This window comes from Neomonachus schauinslandi, chromosome 14 (genome assembly GCF_002201575.2).
Source record: "Neomonachus schauinslandi chromosome 14, ASM220157v2, whole genome shotgun sequence".
NCBI lineage: Eukaryota > Metazoa > Chordata > Mammalia > Carnivora > Phocidae > Neomonachus > Neomonachus schauinslandi.
The window spans coordinates 44314930-44336570 of record NC_058416.1 but is presented as its reverse complement, the minus strand read 5'-3'; the positions used below and the strand labels follow the sequence as shown (position 1 = coordinate 44336570).

Here is a 21641-nt window from a genome sequence, read left to right as displayed (position 1 = left end):
CTACCCCCCTCATCAGGAAAGGCAGCTCATAGGCCCAAATTCCCGCAAGGCTGGAAGGCGTTAGCCACCGACATCGCCTGACAATCCGCTACACACTGGCTCCGAAGTTTCTTTCTTTGTTTTTTTTTATTATGTTATGTTAATCGCCATACATTACAGCATTAGTTTTTGATGTAGTGTTCCATGATTCATTGTTTGCGTATAACACCCAGTGGTCCATTCAGTACGTGCCCTCTTTAATACCCATCACCAGGCTAACCCATCCCCCCCACCCCCTCCCCTCTAGAACCCTCAGTTTGTTTCTCAGAGTCCACTGTCTCTCATGGTTCGTCTCCACCACAGATGTCCCCCCCTTTATTTCTCCCTTCTTACTATCTTTTTTTTTTTTAACATATAATGTATTATTTGTTTCAGAGGTACAGGTCTGTGATTCAACAGTCTTACACAATTCACAGCGCTCACCACAGCACATACCCTCCCCAATGTCCATCACCCAGCCACCCCATCCCTCCCACCCCACCCCCCACTCCAGCAACCCTCAGTTTGTTTCCTGAGATTAAGAATTCCTCATATCAGTGAGATTATATGATATATGTCTTTCTCTGATTGACTTATTTCGCTCAGCATAATACACTCCAGTTCCAACCACGTCGTTGCAAATGGCAAGATTTCATTCCTTTTGATGACTGAATAATATTCCATTGTACATATATACCACATCTTCTTTATCCATTCATCTGTTGATGGCTCCTAAGTTTCAATTGCTGGCCTTCTACTGGCAAGATACTCTTGCCTTTGCCCTCTTGAAGAACAAAGGTATAAAAAGGGGGTGCTCCCCCCTCTCTTGGTGCACAGGTCCACACGTAACTGGCTGGCCTTGGCCCAACTTTTCTCCAGGATGCTGGTGGAATGGGGCACACACATCATCTCTGCCTCTGATGCCATTGGAGGTATCCAAGCCCTCAAACCAGCAAATATGTAAATAAATTTATATTTGTTAATTGTAATTTATATGGTTCTTTACACTTTAGAGAGATCTTTGGCATGGAAATGGAAACAAACAAACAAAATGAAAACAGAAGGCTGGAGCTCAGAGAGGTAAAGCAAGTTTCCACAAATCACACAGCGAGGGTGTAATGGACTTAGAATTCTAGTCCAAGACATATTTTCCAAGTTTAGAATCCAAAATAAAACAAAAGGGTGCAATGATAAGTAAAATTTACCCTCAGTGATTTTGGACATGGGGCTGAAAACTGTAGCTAGCGGCTATCTGTCAAAGAATTGCAGACTATGAAACTGTATATTAAATTAGATCATGGCACATGGCACTTTCCATTGTGCAAGATGTTAGGCTCTCCTTGTAGTTAGATGTTACCTCTGTAATACACCTCCACAAAGCTGGAATAGTGGAGTCCTGGCTCGTAAATCCAATTCTTCCACTTGGAGTATGAGCTTGGGCAGGGCCACTTAAAATCTGTCATTTATGAAATATAGGACTGTATGGTCCAAGTAGGAAGGACTTCCAGGACACATGCAATGTATCCAACAGCAACAAGTAAAGTGGTGTTCATAATTTCCCATTCCATGAATTTATGCCACATATAACACTTTACTAAGTGCAACAGCTAATTTTCAGAGCGTGTGATACATGCTGAATCCACTATTCATTTCGAAGCTCTTCAACACACAACATTAGTACATTCATGAATTAACTTGTTTATCCTTTTAATATTGACTGAATAATTGTTAATTTAAGTATATCTTTATCATGCGATTGCTCATTTGGCATAAAAAAGCTAGAAAAAATAATCATACAGACTTCTGGGGAAGATGGTGGAGTAGGAGGACCCTAAAGTCACCTTGTCCTATGGATACAACTAGAGAACCCTGGCATCAGAGCAAATGACACCATATACCTAAAACATGGTGGGGGAGAGGAGTAACTTAAGCAACCATCAACTTAGTGTAGACTGCTCTAGGCAGAAGATGTTGTACACAAAACTAATGGTAACCACAAGTCAAAAACCACTAAAAGATACGCAAAGAATAAAGAGAAAGGAATCCAAGTACATCACTAAAAAAACCCAGTAACCCATGAAAGAGAGAAAGAGAAGAAAGGATCAGAGAAAAACTACAAATATAACCAAAAAACAAGTAACAAAATGGCAATAAATACATATCAATAATTACTTTGAATGCAAATGGATTAAATGCTCCAATCAAAAGACACAGGGTGACAGAGTGGATTAAAAAAACAAGACCCATCTATATGCTGCCTACAAGAGACTCATTTTAGGCCTAAAAACACCTGTGGATTGAAAATGAGGGGATGGAGAAACATTTATCATGTAAATGGATGTCAAAAGAAAGCCAGAGTAGCAATACGTATATCAGAGAAAATAGACTTTGAAACAAAGACTGTAACAAGAGACAAAAAGGGACACTATGTAATCATAAAGGGAACAATCTAACAAGAAGATATAACAATTATAAATATTTATGTACCCAACGTGGGAGCACCCAAATACACAAAACAGTTAATAACAAACATAAAGGAACTAATCGATAGCAGGGGACTTTAACACTCCACTTACATCGATGAACAGATCATCCAAACAGAAAATATACAAGGAAACAGTGGCTTTGAATGATACACTGAACCAGATGGATCTAACAGATATATTCAGAACATTCCATCCCAAAACAACAGAATAACACTTTTCAAATGTACATGAAATGATCTCCAGATAGATCACATATTAAGCCACAAAACAAGCCTCAACATATTAAAAAAAGGTCAAAGTCATACCGTGCATCTTTTCTAATCAAGACGCTATGAGACTAGAAATCAACCACAAGAAAAAATCTGGAAAGACCACAAATACATGGAGATTAAATAACATGCTACTAAACAATGAATGGGTCAACCAAGGAATCAAAGAAATCCAAACATACGTGGAAACAAATGAAAATGAAAACACAATGGTTCAAAACCTTTGAGATGCAGCAAAAGCGGTTCTGAGAAGTTTATAGCAATACAGGCCTACATCAAGAAGCAAGAAAAATCTGAAATAAACAACCTAATCTAACACCTAAAGGAGTTAGAAAAAGAACAACAAACAAAGCCCCAAACCAGTAGAAGGAAGGAAATAATAAAGATTAGAACAGAAATAAATGATATAGAAACTAAAAAAAAAAAAAAAACCAAAAAAACAATAGAATAGATCAATGAAAGCAGGAGGTAGATCCTTGAAAAGACCAACAAAATTGATAAACCTCTAGCCAGACTCATCAAAAAAAAAAAAAGGACTCAAATAAACAAAATTAGAAATGAAAGAGGAGAAATAAACAACAGCACAGAAGTACAAACAATTTTAAGATAATATCATGAAAAACTATATGCCAACAAATTGGATAACCTGGACGAGATGGATAAATTCCTAGAAACATATGACCTACCAACACCAAAACAGGAAGAAATAAAAAATTTGAACAGACTGATTATCTGCAAGGAGATTAAGTCAGTAATCAAAAAACTCCCAACAAACAAAAGTTCAGGACCAGACAGCTTCACCAGCAAATTCTACCAAACATTTACAGAAGAGTTAATACCTATTCTTCTCAAACTATTCCAAACAATAGAAGAAGAAGAAGTAAAACTTCCAAATTCATTCTATGAGGCCAGTATCACCCTGATACCAAAACCAGATAAAGACACCACACACACACACAAAAGAAACACAGGCCCATCTCTCTAATAAACATAGATGCAAAAATCCTCAGCAAAATACTGGCAAACCGAATTGAACAATATATTAAAAAAATCATTCATCACAATCAAGTGGGATTTATTCCCAGGATACAGGGTGGTTCCATATTTACAAATCAATCAATGTGATACATCACATCAATAACAGAAAGGATAAAAACCATATGATCATTTCAATAGATGCAGAAAAAGTATTGGACAAAGTACAACATCCATTCATGATAAAAGCCCTCAGAAAAGTAAGTTGAGAGGGAATATACCTCAACATAATAAAGGCCATATGTGAAAAACCCACAGCCAACATCATACTCAATGGGGAAAAATTGAGACTTTCCCCCTAAGGTCAGGAACAAGACAAGGATGTCCACTCTCACCACTTTTATTCAACATAGTACTGAAAGTCCTAGCAACAGCAGACAACAAAAATAAATAAAAGACATCCAAATTGGTAAAAAAGAAATAAAACTTTTACTGTTTGCAGATGACATGATCCCATATACAGAAAAGCCAAAAGACTCCATCAAAACACTACTTGAACTGATAAATTTACTCAGTAAAGTCACAGGATACAAAATCAATGTGCAGAAATCTGTTGCATTTCTATACCCTAATAATGAAGTAGCAGAAAGACAAAACAATCCCACTTATAATTACATCAAGATAAGATACCTAGGAATAAACCTAACCAAAGAGGTTAAAGACCTGTACTCTGAAAAATACAAAATATGGATGAAAGAAATTGAAGATGACACAAAGAAATGGAAAGACATCCTATGCTCATGGGTTGGAAGAACAAGTGTTGTTAAAATGTCTAAACTACCCAAAGCAATTCACATTTAATGCAATCCCTATCAAAATACCAACAGAATTTTTCACAGAACTAAAACAAACAATCCTAAAATTTATATGGAGCCACAAAAGACTCTGAATAGCCAAAGCAATTTTGAAAAAGAAAAACAAAGCTGTAAGTATTGCAGTTCCAGATTTCAAGCTACATTACAAAGCTGTAGTGATCAAAACAGTATGGTACTGTCACAAAAATAGACACATAGGTCAATGGAACAGAATAAAACCTCGGAAATAAACCCACAACTATATGGTCAATTAATCTTCGACAAAGCAGAAAAGAATATCCAGTGGGAGAAAGACAGTCTCTCCAACAAATGGTGTTGGGAAAACTGGACAGCCACATGCAAAAGAATGAACTGGAGCACTTTCTTACACCATACACAAACATAAACTCAAAATGGATTAAAGACCTAAATGTGAGACCTGAAACCATAAAAATCCTAGAAAAGAGCACAGGCAGTTGTATCTTTGACATAGGCTGTAGCAACATTTTTCTTTTTTTAAAAAAATATTTTATTTATTTATTTGAGAGAGAGAGAGCCTGTGCACAGGGCAGGGTTGGGGGAGGGACAGAGAGAGAAACGGAGAGAAGCAGACTCCCTGCTGATCAAGGAGCCCAATGTGGGGCTCAATCCCAGGACCCTGAGATCATGACCTGAGCTGAAGGCAGATGCTTAACCTGCTGAGCCACCCAGGAACCCCAATTTTTCTAGATATGTCTCCTGAGGCAAGGGAAATGAAAGCAAAAATAAACTACTGGGACTACATGAAAATAAAAAGCTTCTGCACAGTGAAGGAAACGAATGAACAAAACTAAAAGGCAACCTACTGAATGGGAGAAGATATTTGCAAATGACATAGCCAATAAAGGGTTAGGATCCAAAATGTATAAAGAACAATTACAACTCAACACCCCCCAAAATAAATAATCCAATAAAAAAATGGGCTGAAGGCATAAACAGACATTTCTCCAAAGAAGACATCCAGATGGCCAAAAGACACTCAAAAAGATGCTCATCATCCCTCATTATCAGGGAAATGCAAATCAAAACTACAATGAAATATCACCTCACACCTGTTAGAATGGCTAAAATTTAAAACACGAGAAACAACAGGTGTTGGCGAGGATGTGGAGAAAAATGAATCCTCTTGCACTATTGGTGGGAATGAAAACTGCTACAGCCACTGTGGAAAACAGTATGGAGGTTCCTCAAAAAGTTAAAAGTAGAACTACCCTAGCATCCAGTAATTGCACTACTACGTATTTACCTCCAAAATACAAAAACATTAATTCAAAGGGATACATGCACCCTGATGTTTATTGCAGCCTTAGTTAGAAAAGCCAAAGTGTCCAAGCAGCCCAATGTGTCCACTGATAGATGAATAGATAAAGAAGATGTGATATCTATATCGATATCTATCTATCTATATATAATGGAATATTATTCAGGTATAAAAAAGAATAAAATCTTGCCATTTGCAATGACATGGATGGAGCTAGAGAGTATTATGCTAAGCGAAATAAGTTAGGGAAAGACAAATACCATCTGCTTTCACTCATATGTGGAATTTTTGAAACAAACAAAAATGAGCAAAGGAAAAAGAAAAAGAGAGAGAGAGAGACAGAGAGAGAGAAGCCAAGAAACAGACTCTTACTGCAGAGAACAAACTGATGTTTACCAGAGGGGAGGGGGTGGGGAGATGGGGGAAATAGGTGATGGGGATTAAAGGTTGCACTTGTTGTGATGAGCACTGGAAGATCTGTGGAATTGTTGAATCACTATATTGCATACCTGAAACTAATATGACATTTTATGTTAACTAAACTGGAATTAAAAACATAATCAAACAAGAAAACCATAGCTTTAGCTTGAAGTTGTAGATATATGACATGAAATTTAAATACAGTTATAAGAATCTGAGCATATTTCACTCTTCTAGCAACCACTGAAGATTTAATTCAAGACTCTGTTTTACAAAAATTAGCAAAGAGTTTTACTCAAGGCACTGTACAATTAATATTATATTAGTATCATTATTCAGAATTTCCCTGGTTGCTCCTCTCTTTTGTATGTATTAGCAGCAAGTGTTGTTTAGTATTTAACTTATTATATACATTTTATTATAATCCCTGGCACTGAAGACTAAAAATTTCATTTTGAAGCTTTAATTACCTAGATGATTTGTTTATTCTTTGAAAATTAATCTCCTGGCACAGTACCTTTCAAGTAATAGTCATGTAGTAAATGTCAGCTAATTTTAATTTAATAAATTGGTTGTCAATTCTTGCTTTTATGTAAAAATAGGTTGGACCCAACCCTTGGTAATGTCAGTCCCTTGGAAAAGTTGATGAAACAAAAATTGTAAGTTCAACTATGTTCATAAAATCAAAAAAGTATGATTGTAGTAAGTAGTATCATAAATACAATATGCGAGTGCCGCCAATATTAAACAGTAAGATTCAAGCATTGTGCTACCATGCCTTCATTCACAAGCCTGCAAGAACATGTGCACTTCATTAAAGTCAATGGAGTGTACCCGTTCATCTTAGGCATTATTCATAATCGAAACATTTCAGTTTTAGTTAACACACACAAAAAACTAATTTAAAAGTCAAATGAGGAAATTAGTTCTATGTTCCCCTGTTTCAATTCCACAGTGATATCAACTAGCCAAATTTAGCCTTAGGAGGTATGAGAAAATATCTAATACAATGCATGGAAAATCTAAAGAATCACAGATCTGTTAAAACTAATGTTTTTGCAACCAATTCAACAAAAATGTATTTAGTATTGAAAAGGAGCCCTCAAACTGCTCGATTAATTTCTAGATTTCAAAAGCGGTGAATCAAGAACTAGAGGATTTATTTATTTATAAGGATTTATTTTATTTATTTGAGAGAGAGAGAGTGCACAGTGGGGAGGAACAGAGGCAGAAGGAAAGAGAAATTCAAGGAGACTCCTCATGAGCTCGGAGCCAGAGAGAGGGCTTGATCCCATGACCCAGTGAGATCACGACCTGAGCTGTAACCAAGAGTTGGACGCTCAACCAACCGCGCCACGCAGGTGCCCCAAGAATTACAGATTTAATATAATCTATTTCCTGAAAAAAATTTTTTTAAAAATTGAACAGCGATCAATTGAAAAATATTTTCTGCAGACATGTTATAAAGATTGGGGGAAGCTTTTCCTGTTTTAAATCTTTTAGATTTCTCAATTATAGTCACCACGGTTAATAGCACATTGTAGACATTCTTTTGACCTTTATTTCTGTGGTCCTCTTCTTTTTTGCTTTTCTCTTGTTTACCATTTAGAGTCTCTCCCTCTTTTCCATTAAGAAAAATCTTCAACATTTCCCACTGTGCGAGTCTCCAAGGACTCTGTCCTTCATCCCTTAATTGTTCATCTCTACATTTACTCATTTGTCTCCCATTGATGAAGTTCATTGTTCTTGAACATTCCCATCTGAGTGTCTCCCAAAAGCTAGGTGTTATTTATTGTCGTTTGTAGATATCCAGCTAGACCCTAAAGTTCAACAAAAACAACAAAAAGGTACTGAAATTCCTTGACTTTCCTGATAAAACATTTTCAAAACCATTGCATTCTGGCTCTTCTGCAAGCTCACCATCCTCGTATTTTATTCATTTTTAGTCATTCTGATGCCTTTCTTTCAGAAGGTTCCAGTCTCTTCAGTGTGGGGGAATGCGGTTTTTATTTTCCCACAATTAGATGATCACCAGAAACGGAGTTTTGTGTATGTCTATGTAGGCACTATGCACCCTTGGGAGAGGGCCAGAGGATTCTTACCTGAGAAGAGGAAGGGTTAACGCTGCCTGGCCAGTGATGGGGACACAGAGGCAGAGAGAGGATTCTGACTTTCACCCTGCACCCAGCTCATTCATCTGCCTGCCCAGAGCTGTGTTGGCAGCTTCCAGCCATACCCTTGCCTCTCTTGAAGACTCTGTGGGAAGGGATACAAAGCATATTTTGTCCATACTTCCTAATGGCCAGAAATAACTCTGAGTCACAGAAAGAGTCAATGTAGGGGCCCCCAAGCCTGAATAGACTTGGCTGGTCTTCAAAATTGATAGTTGTCAGCAAACTGACCAACTGATAGAGGTTTCTCCTCAACGATTCTTGCTTTCATGTCTTCCCATTCTTTACCATTCTGCATAAGTTACACAAACTCTTTCAAACTCTTTTTAGTGGAATTTCCTGTTTCTGGTTTCTCTCCATTCAGTCCACATTACCTGCATGGGAATAATCCATAAATGGTTGATGTTCATGAGGTCTGCTGTCCCTCACATGGTCTTATCCTAAATCCTGGACATTATTTTAAGACTTGGCCTCAACCTAATCTGACTCCTGGCCTTCCTCCTACTTCTTCAGAATGTTCATGCACCGGCACCATATATCCCTTAGGTGGGTTCTAAATCCAAATCCACTTGGTTAGTAACCCCCTCTCTGCTTCATACTTTCATGGAGCTCTTGTCATCAATGAACACCAGTGAGTGACTCCAGTCATCCTGGGCCATGTACTATCAGTTATCACTTATAAATAAATATGAGCTACTTTTCAGGGACTCTAAAACAAAATATTAATTAATATCCCTTATTCTAGCTATAAACACCTTGTGCATATTTTGTGAGACTTGTGGATCTTGCTTACAAGGTCCTGAAAGTTAAGATAGTCTTCATCACCTTAACTCTTGACCGTGGTCAATAAGGCCATTCAATGATCTTGCTGCTACCTCTCTCTCCTACCTAACCTTACCCCATCTGTCCCCTCTGCTCACTACACTCTACCACTCTCTTCTGGATCACACCGGCTTTTACCTGTTTAAGGCTTTTGCCTGTGCAGCTTCTGCACAGACTGCTCTTCCCCTGTTATATGGTTGGGTCCCCCTCACCTGCGGAGACAGGCATCCCTAAAAGAGATCATCCCCGTTACAATCTTTCACAGTCTCCTGTAATATTCTTCAGGGAATCTAGCAAAATCTAAACAATACCTTTGTCTACTTGACTAACTCTTCTCATCTAGACAGTAAGCCCCTAGAGGTCGGTATCTGGTCTGGTTGCTCACCACAGCATACCTAGTACCTAGCACACAGTACGGATCAATAAATATTAATTAAAAGAATAAAATATTTCCAGAGCTTTCCTTAGCTCTAGGTGATGTGAGAACATCATCTTAGTAAAGGTGATGAGAATTTTATACATATATATTGCATATGTATTTAAAATATTAAAATTTTTGTATATTTAAATCAATGTTTGCAGCAAATGATATTATTAGGAAAGTCTCATAATTTGCTCTCGTCCTCTTGCTGCAAAGATGAGGCCAAAAAATAGAAATAGCTTGGTCTGTCTCCCTGGAATTGAAGTCATTGCTCAAGGACAGTGAATAATGCTATAAAATCACTTGTACTATAAAGATCATTATCTAAAGTCATTATCATACATAGGACATTCAAACTTCACATTGAGCTTTCTTTCCTAGTACTTCAATCTTGACAACTCACAAAACACCCAAATTTACTTTCTATTTCTCAGAAAAAAGAGGATAAATCAAGGAGACACATGCAAATTAACAAGTAATCAAAATTTATAAAAGTGCAGAGACAGCCCCGTGTTTCAGTCATTAGAAACGTGCCTTTTTATCTGCCTGCAAACTGTCCTTATTATTATTCCCAATTTAAAAAAGCTGCTATCACCACTTTTTTGAGTAACAGCAGAATATCTTCACAACCTTGGGGTAAACAAAGGTTTCTCAGGACACTACAAAGTGTGAACCACAAATGAAAAAAAGTAATTTATAGTTCTTTATTAAATTTTAAAATTTAAGCTCGTCAAAAGGCACTTTACTTTTAAGTACTGCCTAGACCCAACATGAGACTCGAACTTAGAATCCCAAGATCAAGCGTTGCATGCTCTACCGACTGAGCCAGCCACATGCCTCAAAGGCATTTTAATAAAATAAACAGATAACGCACAAACTGGGCAAATATTTACAATACATGTATCTGACAAAGGATTATATCCGGACCGTACGAAGAATTACCATCAACAACAGAAAAGTGATCAGGCGAAAATGAGAAAAACTTGGACAGCCTCACCAAAGAAGATACAAATGGGCAAAGCACATAAAAAGATGATTGACATCATTAGCTATCAATGGTATGCAAATTAAAGCCACTAGAAATACCATTTCATGCCTGCTGTTGATGAGAATAAGAAACAGCTAGAACGTTCAACATTGCTGGTGAAGTGTTGGACAGTTACTTACAAAGTTAAACATTTACCTTATGATCTAGTAATTCTACTCCCTGGTCTTTATCCAATGGGCATGAGAACAGATATTCACAGACTTACACTAGAATTTTCAGAGCAATCTTATTCATAATAGTCCCCAACCAGAAGCAACTCAGATGTCAAAAAGAGAATAGTAGAGAAATAATTTGTAGTTCAGTCATCCAACGGAACATTACTCAACGATAAAAAAGGAATGGACTACTGATACGTGTAACAATCTCAGAAATGTTAGGGTAAGTGAATGGAGCATTTACAAAGTATATGTTGTATGATTCCTTTCAGATGAAGTCCAAGAATAGGTTCAACTAACCTACTGTGATAGAGATAAGAAAGTGATTGCTTGGAAAGTACACGGGAGATGAGGAGGTGGGAGGGAGGTGGTGGGGTCGTGGATTGGAATTGACTGGAAAGGGCCATGAGGGACATACTCAGAGTATGATGTTTAATATCTTATTTTGGCCATTATACAGGGTATATACAGTTGTCAAAACTCACTGGATTGGAAGTTTAAGATTTGTGCATTTTATTGTATATAGATTGTACCTCAATTCAAAAAATTAAGGGATTCTATTATTAAAGAAATCTTTAACATTAAACATCATTCAGAATATTTCTCTACTTTCTAGGCATGAGAAATATTTAAAAATTCTTGTTCTATTGAATTTAATACACCTGGTTTACAGTGTAGGATGGCAATATTAATTTATCCAGTTCCATCAAATTAAGCCTCCATTTATTATGACGTTCAAAAACGTAAGGATAAAAAATTACTCAGAGGAAGAGAAAATGCTGAAACACAACTACAAAAAACCCCTGCTCTGAATCGGGATCGTTTCGAAGATGAATGTCATTGCCACGGTACACCAGCAAGTGGAGTAGTTACACTTTGAGAAGAATTCCATCTTCGTAACCACTGAATTATTCTACAGGGCACTTTAACCAGACCAAAAATTGACTTTTGGGTGTAGCCACAATGGAAATGACAGATCATTTTAATGCAAGAGAAAAAGATTGGAAACCTTGACCCTCTAGATTACTTTGCACCTCAATGAGAAGGGGAAAAAAAAAAACACTTGCTGATCACCTTATTAAAATACTATGTTCGCGTTAATTCAGGTACAAGGAAAATATTTAAAAGAATGGCTAAATTAACTGTGGGATGCCATTTTTTCTTTGTTAATTATTTCCATACAAGAGTAATAACGTACATCCTTTCTCCCACAAAAAAAAAAAGACCCCAACAACGCCACCCTTTATTTTTAGAGATCTGGGAATAATAGCGTCAGTTTGTGCAGAATTTGGACACTCTTTGAATACTGGAGTTTGTCTGAGAGTAGGTAAAGCTAGCTAAGAGTGCTTTTTTAAATCCTGAAGCATAAGGGCTTTTCAGTTGTGATGGTTAGGCCATGAATCTGAAGGTTTATGCTGCATTTTTAAAAATATCACCATGTTCATCAATTCTTATAAGATTTGTAAGGCTTAATTCTCCCATAAGCTCAGGAAGGCTGTAGAAAAGTCTCTAACTATCCCTTCCAAGCAGCTTCTATAATCCTGGGTTTACAGAAAGGAATGTTCTGGCTGACAATGGAAAGCATGTCCCAGGCATACGCAAATGCAGGGCTGTTAGCTAGGGGCACGTACAATATGGGTAACTATCCCCTTTACGCTCTAACTTTAATAATAACCCAACCTTGATTCTAACACCGTAGAGCCTCTTCTCAGTTCTCCTCATTCCCCAGTGAAGCTAAGTGCAGAGGAACCAGCATGGTGTGCCCTAGAAAATGCCCCGAGCCACGCCCAGTGTGCGACCAGAGTCCCCGTCTGTATAGAAGTCACACCTCTGCAATCTGAAGTGCTCATGAATATGAGATGTGCTTCCTTCCCTTGGAGTTGCATGAGCACAAGGACACTGGGTACACATAAGCACTAGTCCCTTCCAGGAACTGAGCCTACGACAACGCACCTACAAAATACAAAGGTCTAGGCGTGAGCGGAGGTGGTGTGGACTGACTCTCAAGGGGCACCTCAGTGGGGCCCAGGACCATCTCTTCTTTAAAATCACACACCACTGCAGCTTTTCCACAAAGGTGGCCCCTCTACTCTGGGAGACAGTCCACTATCAATATGTAAAAAGGTATCACCCTCGAATGTGCGTACACCCTTTCACTGGGACATAAACCTTGCCTGAAGATTTTCTTCATGAAAATCCAAGGAACATTTCTCAGTTCAGTGACCCCTAAGAAATGATTTTGAATTACTTCCACTCGTGAAATAGAAGGAAAGCATTTTCCCCCAGTATCTATAAATGGAGGCTGAAGGAAGTACAGGATCCAGAGTAAGAGGGTTCAAGCTTTAGACTCTGCCTTGAACATTTTATCAAGGTCCCCAAGTCTGTGATGTTAAAATCTGGACTGTATTCTCGCTTGCAGGGATTCATGGGATTGTCCCACAGTGAACATCATTTCACTACACAACAAAGGATTTTTAAAGAACAATGAGAAAAATATGTAAATGAAATGCTGCCGCACACATACTTCTAATGTTGAGTTTGCCATGAAACTGACATGAGGCTGTGTTCTTCCAACTAAGGGGCAAATAAGCCAAAAAAATTTCGTTCAAGGTTCACTAAACTCTGAGATACATAAACAGTAGAGATGAGGTGTATAGAGGAAAATACATAAAAAACCTAGAAACGGGAGACATGCTGATTATAAAAGGAGACAGAAGGAAGGTGTACCTGGGGCTAAAGAAATGAAATGGAGAGAAAATGTCTGCGTCTGTTTTTAACGAGAGGTGAGTTGCTTCCTCTAGCAGATCTAGAATAAAGACTGCACACAAACCAGGCAGGAATGAAATGATGGTTGTAGAGGGCACCAGGCAATGAGAGCACATTCAAGAAAGGGCTGATGCAAGGTGGGAGAACCCAGTCTGATGCCGAGTCAGCAGAAGCATCGCATGGCGCTCCCTACTCTGGGGAAGGCAGAGATGGGCTGCACTTCAGCATGGCTCCGGACACTTAGGGAAGGACGTGGGGGGAGGGAGGATGTCGTATGTTTTGGAACAATCTACACATTCACAGATTACCACAGCTGCCTGAAGGGAGTATATAGGAAGCCAGGTACTTAGAGGTGAATTTTCTGTGATCCCTGTTGGAACTCACAGCAGAGTGGACTTTGGGAACCAAGCCTGAGGAGAGAGAAGAAAAAGCTCTGGGGTTTCCCAACCCCTGACAAGTCTCTGCGGTTGTCCATTCACAGAAACCTAGAATTTTGTCTGAATTTGACAGGGTTTTCCTTATGTTTCAAATGTTACCCCTGGAAGATGCTTGTATTCATTATCTTCAAAGATCTTGGATAGTAGTACCTTGAATTTAATATATCCTTAATGAATAATTACCGAGTGAATGAATCAACCATGCTCCCAAATGAGGAATGTGTCTTACATTAATTTAAATAGGAGTCAATAATGTGTACAATATAGCCTATATTTTCTTTATTACTGCCATTTGGCCAATTGAGGACAACCTCTAGCAATTCAAATCTCCCTCTGAGGTAAGTTTAGTAGCTATCATGATAGATTTTAGCAGCTTTCTCCTGGGGTCCCCGAGGCTCACTAAACATTTTAGGAGGACACCGGACATTATCCTAGTGGCCAGTGAGATAACCCACCACCAGGTGTGGGAGAGGAAGTGTGTCCTGCCTGCTGTAGCCAGTGAATTCTGTACTGAGGTCTCGAATGGGTGCTGATGGCACGAAGGACCAAGGGCATGCAGCCTGGATCCTTTTTACTTGGTTCCAACTTCAGTTTTTTATTCCAGGGGAGACAGAAAACTCTTTCACTGCCATATATGCTAGGGAAAAAAACTAAAACTCAAGCGGAAGCAGAAACTGGGTACAGGCTGGGGGAGACTGAGAACTAAGTAGCCCAGGGCTGGAGCTTAGCTGAAGGGGGAGTATTTGACCTTGGTGTAGTTAGGCAACTCACTCGTTACTTGGTAATGCCAAGAGCCTCAGGATCACAGGCAGCGGACACTGAATAGAAAGGGCAGTATTCTCCTAACAGCGTGGAGGCTGGAGCACAGGTCTTGCAGAAGGAGGACTGGAAGCTTCTGGGATCTGCACTGACCAATGTTTCCTCTCACAGTACCCGCTTTGATCTTCCCCAACTCCAGCCCATCAATTCACCTGTTTTGGCTGCTCTGGAGCTCATTGGTGTAACTATACATGCCAAGTCATGTTTCCAGAATGGGCTTTTAATTCCGCTGAAAAACATTTTTACACGGCCCCTTCTTGTTTTCGTTTCCCCTTGCATTTTTCTTCTCTTTCCCAGGGGACAAGTTCCTCTTCACAGATGAGAACCATCTAGCAGCCTCCATCGGTAGAGCACCTTCATGTGCATACGTCGTGCAAACCTTATCTTTAGTAATCTCAGTAACCCATAAAAGCTACGTATTGTTATCCCCACTTTCTACAGACAAGAGCTCAGTGAGGTCACTCAGCATGTGCTCTGGTTACTCCGTCAGGCTGCTTCTCAATATAGAGTGCTCTGCCATTTAGAACATGCTTTCACGTACATTTTTAAAAATTTTTATTTATTTATTTGACAGAGAGACACAGTGAGAGAGGGAACACAAGCAGGGGAAGTGGCAGAGGGAGCAGGCTTCCCGCGGAGCAGGGAGCCCGATGCGGGGCTCGATCCCAGAACTCCGGGATCATGACCTGAGCGGAAGGCAGACGCTTAACGACTGAGCCACCCAGGTGCCCCTGCTTTCACATACATTATTGAGTTCTCCAACCTAGCAATTAAATGTTATTATTGCTTCTGTTTTACAGAAGATAACACTGAAATGTAGATAGGCTATGTGACCTGCTCACGTTGGGTTATTCACAGCAGCTGAGCTAGGAAGCAAACTTGTGTCCTCCTATTTGACACCTCATGCTTATCTAACTGTATAGAAAGAAATGGAAGCTCCCAGACATAAACTGCCTCGAATTTCATTACATTCACCTTCATATTCATTTTTTTTCTTTTTACCCCTCTTCTCCTATCTCAGGGAGAAGTTGATTCTATTCTACGTTCTTTTTTTTTTTTTTTAAGATTTTTTTAAGGGGCGCCTGGGTGGCTCAGTCGTTAAGCGTCTGCCTTTGGCTCAGGTCATGATTCCAGTGTCCTGGGATCGAGCCCCGCATCAGGCTGTCTGCTCTGCGGGAAGCCTGCTTCTCCCTCTCCCACTCCCCCTGCTTGTGTTCCTGCTCTCACTCTCTCTCTCTCTCTGTCAAATAAATAAATAAAATCTTAAAAAAAAAAAAAGATTTTTAAAATTTATTTGAGACAGTGAGGGAGTGAGATTGAGAGAGAGAGAGAGAGAGAGAGTGAGAGAGAGCAAGCGAGCACAAGCAGGGGGAGCGGCAGGCAGAGGGAGAGGGAGAAGCAGGCTCCCCACTGAGCAGGGACTCGATGCGGAACTCGATCCCAGGACTCTGGGATCATGACCTGAGCCGAAGGCAGACGCTTAACCAACTGAGCCACCCAGGTGCCCCTCTATTCTATGTTCTTAAAAGTTCTCTCAATTGTTCATGAATAGCCTTATCTTGTTCCATGTCTTCACTTTCAAGTCTTAAATCTTTCTCTCACCTCAACTGCTGTTTCTAATCATCAAGTAAGGGCACAATTTCTTAACAACATACTGTATATATTCTATATTCTGCTCTCCCACTCCTCAAACTCTCTGCAACTCATTATGTCTGTTCTGTTTTTCTGAGCACTCCATGAGCTTCCTTATCTCCATACTTCTGCTTATATTGATTTGAAATGTTGTCCTCTCTACTTGCAGAAATTCTATTCATTCTTCAAGAATGAGCTCAAATGTTGTACCTGCTATGAATATTTCCCCAATTACTCCAATCAGATTTAATGGTATATTCTCTGTGTTCCAAAGTACTTTGCTGACAAGGAAAACATATCACTTATCACATGAGAAAATTATTTGTCTTCATCTCTGTTTCAGCTTATGGGTGTCAGCACAATGGAGACAAGAAGAGAATTTTATTTATCTCTACACACCTTGAAGCAATAAGCATGGCCCTTGACTAAATGTTTGTTGAATGGAAGGATGGATGGATGGATGAATAGTGATTCAGTTACTACTCCAATTTTTCAACATGCCTCAAGGGGGGCATGATCTGATTTCAGGCTGTTTTCCCCTCATTTTAAATCTCCATTATTATCCTGAGCATTTGTCTTGCCTGCTTTGTGAAATTTGGGGTTCTAAATTTAAAAAAAAAAATAACCTGCTGTATGAAGTCATGGAAAAGGAGAGGGAATAATAGATCATTTTTCTTGTAAAAGTAAATATACTTCTGTCATCCAGGTGATCAATGTTGCAAATAAGCATCCAAAAAAATTAAAAAACTATATTTGTAAGTTTAAAAAGTAAGGTGATAGGAATTTATCTTCTATTAATAAATGCTATTCACATATAACACAATAGTAAACTTCATTAGATTGGAATAATGAGTTTGGGGAGGTAGGGAGGAAAAGGGAGAAGCTAGCTTAAATTATGGAAGTCAGAATTTATTGAAAGCAATGCAGTTTTATTACTTTCAATACTATAACCTGCCAATAAAGTCTGTCTAAGGAGACATCTACTTAATGACATGGATCCTTACTTTATAGTTGAATCTTTTTGCCTAAAGACCACTGTATATGCAAAAGCCATGAAAACAGTTATTCTCTTTAAATAAGTTAGAGGTGTTCCCTTTATTTCTGTTATCAAATTCATTTCTTGCAGACAATTTAAAGGCAAATTTCACCTTAGTCTGGGTCAAATGGTCAAAAACTGTGTATTAGCAATATTGGAATTAATGAGGTTTTATTATATTCATAAAGGAACGCATTTCTGGGAAAAACAGTCCAATGTCCCAGGGAAGTGTAAGATGCTTTAAAAATAAAAACAGGGAAAATGTAACTTTTTCAAATAAGATGAACTTAAGCTAGATAAAACTGAAATCTATCTTCAAAGTCTTTGGTTTCCTTTGTAAATTCCTTGGGGCAAGGATGATGGTTTCCTTGCTTCTCTTCCCCACCTTCCAGGACAATACACCCCAACAATGGCACCTTGGCTTTGCTTTCTGGTGACAGTTATTATGACTCTAAGAACAGGTGTTTAAAAGTGACACAATGGGGTTTTCAGATATTCCAGTTGTTGCTCTGCTTATCTATAGCTACCCGAGATTCAAACATAAGTAAAGTTGACTCACTGATTCTGGCTACAGGCTGTAGGTAATTTATTGGCTCCCATCCTGGAAAAGAAGAGAAAGGGGATTCATATATGACCATTATCTCCAAATATATTTAAAATCTTTCTACATAAAGATGCCTCAATGCCTCTAGTATTTTATTTCTAGCAAAGAAAATCATGAAGTGTGGGGGCAAAGGGTCATGAAATAGAATATTTCACCCCTGCGTTTCGGGGCAACTGAAGAGGTGACAGGCTTGGTGTCACTTATCAGGAAACAGGGCATTACCTTCAGACTTTGCCATAGAAAAGATTGAGTCTTGTGCCTGTATTCCCTCCTTCAGCAAAATGGAGCTGGAGACTGGGGGGGTAGGTGGAGCTGGACTATGTCCACTGAAGGGAAGAAAATTTCCCTGGATTCTTTGCATTCTACTTCATTATGTGTCAGTATGCTAATATCCAATTATATTTCCTGCTTAGAATCTTTGTGTAAATCTTTGTTTATATCCAATTATATTTTCTGCTTAGATTCTTTGAGTCCTTGGGACAGACTTCTTTGAACAAAATTGATATTCGGAATAGATACGCTATGTGCATCTCCTGGCGTGGAGTATCCATGGCTCACTGTTGGATATCTTGATCTGTGAAGCTTGGAAGAGTAAATGAACTAAAATCTAGGATGAAAGAAAAAAGGCTCTTTGAGGGAAGTGATCCCATGGATATTAAATCATCCAGAACTAATGTTCGTTTATTCTGTAGTAAAGAGCCCTGAGAAAGAAACCTTTGAGTTTTCCTTGAGCCAATGATTCTTCATCCTGATAATCAAGAAGGACCTCTTTCTGCCAGATGAAGTTGCTAAATGTAACATAATAAATTCCTTCTGGCTTAGTCATCTATAGGGAGAGGAGAGCCTCAACTGATTCAGAAAACAATTCCAGGGAGCTGCAAGATGGAACTTATATGACTCTTTATTTTTATTTTTTTTTTAAAAGATTTTATTTATTTATTTGACAGAGAGAGAGATAGCGAGACCAGGAACACAAGCAGGCGGAGTGGGAGAGGGAGAAGCTGGCTTCCTGCTGAGCAGAGAGCCCGATGTGGGACTCGATCCCAGGACCCTGGGATCATGACCTGAGCCGAAGGCAGACGCTTAACGACTGAGCCACCCAGGCGCCCTTATATGACTCTTTAGATTTCCGCTTTCTAGATTACATAGTTCCAATTCTTCCCTTAAATAACACATTACACATACATAATATATGATACATATTATATACTGTATGCCATACCACATTTTTATATAATATATAATTTTGATGTTATATAATAATTTTACGAAAATATTAAATAATATATTACATGCCAAACCATATATTTATATATTATATATATTACATGCCAAACTATATATTAATATATATCCTATATTAAGTACAGGTATACATAATGTTTTGCTCTCTGTATGCTGTCTTTTTTAAAATATCCCTTTCAAAGTATGTTGATAAAAACTTGAGCAGGTACTTAAAAATGGTGAGGCTTAAGTAGTGAAAGGAGTAATTCTGTTTGCTATCCTGTGCCTTTTAAATAACCTGCTATCAGTGTAACTCATTTATGATACTCATTTTCTAATCCTAATTGTGACAAAGGTCCTATTATTGGCATTGCCTTTTTAACCAATCCCTCACTAAGTTACATTTGTGCTAAAATATACAGTTTATACATATGTCAATTAAATGCGGTTCTGTCTTTAGAATGACTTAAAAAATATATCCAAGGGCATTCTAATTGTATTGTCATGAGTCTCCTGATATAAAGTATCAGTAGCTCCACTTGATTTAGAAATTTCTGCATTTTGGATGAACGCATTTATAAGTCATTTGTATAGTTCATCAATAAGTTATAGGTCCTACAGTACAACTGATCCCCATGGGCTGGAACTTGATAATCCATGCTTCAACCCATTTTGATGTAATTGCAACTCTATATTTACTTGTTCGCCCATGTAACAGTAGTGTGATTAAGATCACACTTTCATGGCTTGGTGATAAGAATATCTTCCCCATACAAAACTGATTTTACTCAGTACATTCTCATTATTTATATAATCTGTTACATAACCATGGGAGGAAATTGAATTGATGTGGAAAAAATGGCTATTCAAAAAGTCAAAATGTGGCTGCTCCTTTCTCTCTCATTATATTCTGTTAAGTTGCTTATTGATTGCATGAGGAATTGTTCTCATTGCTTTTAAGCTCTGGCTTATAATGATCAAGTCATTTCCTTAAAATATGTGAACACAACAGGCCCTTTTCCCCATCTCCTCAATCACTCAAATATAAAGGTTGTGCAAGGTCATCTGCCAATTTCTTTTATTCCTTTTTTATGTATTGTGGTAAAAAACAGACAACAGGAGACGTATCCTCTTAACACATTTTAAAATGTACAGTACAGTATTGTTGACTCTAACACACAATGTAGTATACCAGATGTCTAGAACTTGTTCATCCTACATGACTGAAACTCTATACCCATCGAACACTAACTCCCGGTTCCCTTCTCCCTTTCCCAGCCCCAGGAAACCACAGTATGCTCATTTCTTAAGGGTCTCAGGAAACCTGACCTTAGGGCATAATAATGAGGTACAGTCAGGGATTGGATACTCTTCCCTGATCTAGTTTGGCTCTCCACACATCACAGACTGAAGTATAGTAGGTGAATGCATGTCTCTGACACTTTACAGTAAATTTGCTTAACACAGGAAGGATCCAGTCTTACTAATCCTCTTTATAACTTCCCTGAACCTAGCTTTGTGTCATGTATAAATATGTATTGAATTAAATTAAATTATAAAATCTCTTTTTCAGGTAAAAAAATTTTTTTTTAAGATTTTATTTATTTATTTGACAGAGAGAGAGAGAGCGAGAGAGCACAAGCCGGGGGAGTGGCAGAGGCAGAGGGAGAAGCAGACTGATGCTGTGACGCAGGGCTTGATCCCAGGACCTTGGAATCATGACCTGGGCCGAAGGCAAATGCTTAACCGACTGAGCCACCCAGGTACCCCTAAAAATTTCTTCTGATAAAAAGGATGAAAAGTAAATACTGCTTATTTGTTTTATTTTAAGTTATTAACTTATTTTAAGTTAATGAATTGTCTCATAAAGAAAAGCATCCTCCCTCACCATTCAATAATAGTAATAGTGTGTAGTAGAGCTCTGAAAGGCTTTGACAATATCTTCTAAATCACTGCTATTCCTGTATATATTTTTAATGTAATGACTACCTCGGATGTTGGGCTCAGTCCATACAATCAATATAGACTGACTTCCTTGCTACATGATCAGATATGAAATAACTATGGATGTTCTTCCATAGTCAGCTGTGAAGATGACTTTATAAACGTCAGCATTCAGGCTTGTTTCACATAGCGGAAATTAATTGGGTTTTGGCCACAGCCCTTAAAATTAAAAAGGGTTTA

The 21641-nt window shown here is 38.4% G+C and overlaps 1 protein-coding gene across 1 annotated transcript in view; it reads right to left on the bottom strand.

The window, feature by feature from the left end:
- Window positions 1-21641, bottom strand: part of CHST9 (carbohydrate sulfotransferase 9) — a 244300-nt gene that overhangs the window by 87660 nt on the left and 134999 nt on the right. The window contains exon 5 of the mRNA XM_021686272.2: window positions 18189-18230. Within this exon, the coding sequence (XP_021541947.2) occupies window positions 18189-18230 (42 nt within the window). The remainder of the gene's footprint in view (window positions 1-18188; window positions 18231-21641) is intronic.